The 2650-nt window shown below is 55.5% G+C and overlaps 1 protein-coding gene across 1 annotated transcript in view; it reads left to right on the top strand.

The window, feature by feature from the left end:
* CARD11 (caspase recruitment domain family member 11) overlaps positions 1-1376 on the top strand; it is a 152892-nt gene extending 151516 nt beyond the window's left edge. The window contains exon 25 of the mRNA XM_017894718.1: positions 675-1376. Coding sequence (XP_017750207.1) covers positions 675-879 — 205 coding nt within the window. The 3' untranslated portion in view covers positions 880-1376. The remainder of the gene's footprint in view (positions 1-674) is intronic.
* Positions 1377-2650: the final 1274 nt, after the last annotated feature.

Raw genomic sequence — 2650 nt, 5'->3', positions numbered from 1 at the left:
GGGAGTATTTAATGGGCCCAGAGTTGCAGTTTGGGAAGATGAGAAAGTTCTGGAGATTGGTTGCACAGCGGTGTGAATATACCTCATGCTACTGAATTACTCACTTAAAGAAAAGGTGAAATGGTCGATTTTCTTTTATGCCTATCTTAGCACGATTAAAAATAAAAAGGATGTGGCCGGGCCCAGTGGCTCACACCTATAATCCCAGCACATTGGGAGGCCGAGGCAGGCAGGTCATTTGAGGTCGAGAGTTCAAGACCAGCCTGGCCAACATGGTGAAACCCCATCTCTACTACAAATATAAAAATTAGCCGGTCACGGTAGCGCGTGCCTGTAATCCCAGCTATTCAGGAGGCTGAGGCAAGAGAATCGCTTGAACCCGGGAGGTGGAAGTTACAGTGAGCCGAGATCGTACCACTGCACTTCGGCCTGGGCGACAGAGCGAGACTCCATCTGAATCAATCAATCCATCAATCAAGAAGGATGTGTTTGGAATTTCCAATAAACAGCTTAAGGGGCACGGTCCCTAGCATTAAGAGGCACGGACACTATAGGGAGAAGCAAGACAGGGAAGGGGTGGGGACCGCAGCAGTCAGGGGTGGCCGGGCAGGTGGTGCCACACCAGTGCCACGGCTTGGCAGCCCTCCCCACAGCCCCTACATGTCTCCTCCCAGAAAGCTGCTGCCCCGGCCTGAGACCGAGGAGGAGTTCCTGCGCGTGTGCCGGCTGAAGGAGAAGGAGCTGGAGGCCCTGCCGTGCCTGTACGCCACGGTAGAACCCGACATGTGGGGCAGCGTAGAGGAGCTGCTCCGCGTTGTCAAGGACAAGATTGGCGAGGAGCAGCGCAAGACCATCTGGGTGGACGAGGACCAGCTGTGAGGCGGGCGCCCCAGGCAGAGAGACACTGCGGTGCGGGGCATCCTATGAGGCAGGCGCCCCGGGCAGAGAGATGCGGTGGGTGTGGAGGGATCCTGTGGCCCACGGAGCTGCCCCAGCAGACGCTCTGCCCACCCGGTGATGGAGCCCGGGGGGCCCAGGTGCGCCTGGGGAGGAGCAGGGCGCAACCCATTCCCCCAGCCCCGGCTGACCTGGCCCAGCGGTTTGGCCCTGCTGGCCTGAGCAGGGAGACAGGGGAGCAAAGGACGCCAAGCTGGAGGCCAGAGGCCAGCCGGCCTCTCCAGAGTCAGAGCAGCAGCTGAATGTAATGCTGGGGACAGGCGTGCTGCCACCAGTAGGACAGGGACCCGGACAGCCAGGTGACCACTAGCCCTGGGGACACACTCACCGTAAACACATCCCCAGGCAGGACAGATCGGGGAAGAGGGTGTGTACCAGGCTATGATTTCTCTTGCATTAAAATGTATTATTATTTCTTTGTTTCGACCCTTTGTTTGTGAACAGCTTGCAAGGCCTTGAGCCCTTGCCACCCTCCTAACCTGAAAACCACGCCCAGGGAGCTTAGCTGGGGACTCAGGCCCCACGTTCCTGTGTAGGGTGCCTGGACACACCCCAGGGTCCCAGGACAGGCCTAATTTATCCCTGGGCTTAGGGCAATACTTGCTAATCGCACCCCGTGGACTCAAATGCATCCTGATTTGGAAGATCAACAAATTATTTTGTCATCCTGGGAAGGGCCCATCCTCTCACAGACCCTGGGGAGTCCTTGCGGTCTGTGCCTGGCCTGCCCCGTAATTCCAGCCCTGAGGCCAGGCCCCCGTCACTCAGCTCTTCTCTGCACGTAACTGCCCCTGCCCTGCATTCAGTGTCCCCAGAGGGCAGCCCAGCTTCCTCCTGCAGGTCAGGAGCAAGCATGTGGGGTGCAGCCCTCTAGGGGGTTCATACCACACTGCCCAGGAGCTTGAGGGGTGCAGGAAAGTCGCGCCCGCTCCCCAGCAGGTAACAAAAACCTAGGAGTGCTAGAACCATTCTTCTCCTTCACCCGCTTGATGCAAATTTGCAGAGGGTGGACCTGACAGGCACAGCCAAACCAGGCCAGGTTGCACCCTCACAGGGCGCCATGCTGCATATGCAGGAAGCTGCTGGGTGGCAGGCTCAGATTCAAACCCAGGTCTGTCTGTCTGTGGGAACCGTGGGAGCAACTGCTCACTAACAACCTAATTCCCAGAGAATTTATCCCTGGGCTTAGGGCAATACTTGCTAATCGCACCCCGTGGACTCAATGCATCCTGATTTGGAAGATCAACAAATTATCCCTAATTCCTTCCTTCCTAAGAGAATCCTGACGTATCCTGGGAATCTATGTGCACAACTCAAAGAACATATATCCCAGCCTCCCTTGCAATTAGGGAAATGTAAGGGGAGGTTTGGGGGAGAGACAAATGGTGCTTCCTCCAGTTTTGTGCCAGGGATGCAGATGCAATGGCTGGAGCACCAGCAGTGTTCTTGCATCTTGAGGTGACTATGAGGATGGAGACCCCGCTTGCAGGATGGTAGATCAGAAAGAGAGAAGAAGCTACAGTCACTGATGACACTTGGGGGCCCAGGACTGCTGCTTGGGTTTCTTTTACATGACACAGAAAGAAATCTGTGTCTTGTGTTAAATGGCTGTTATTTCAGTTCTCTGTTACTTGCAGCGAAGAGCAATTGCTAACATATACAGGAGAAAACTTTCTAGTTTCAAATACCACGG

Source organism: Rhinopithecus bieti, unplaced genomic scaffold (assembly GCF_001698545.2).
Source record: "Rhinopithecus bieti isolate Rb0 unplaced genomic scaffold, ASM169854v2 scaffold_1017, whole genome shotgun sequence".
Lineage (NCBI taxonomy): Eukaryota > Metazoa > Chordata > Mammalia > Primates > Cercopithecidae > Rhinopithecus > Rhinopithecus bieti.
The sequence above is the reverse complement of the archived record's forward strand: the minus strand, read 5'-3'. Positions and strand labels throughout refer to the sequence as shown.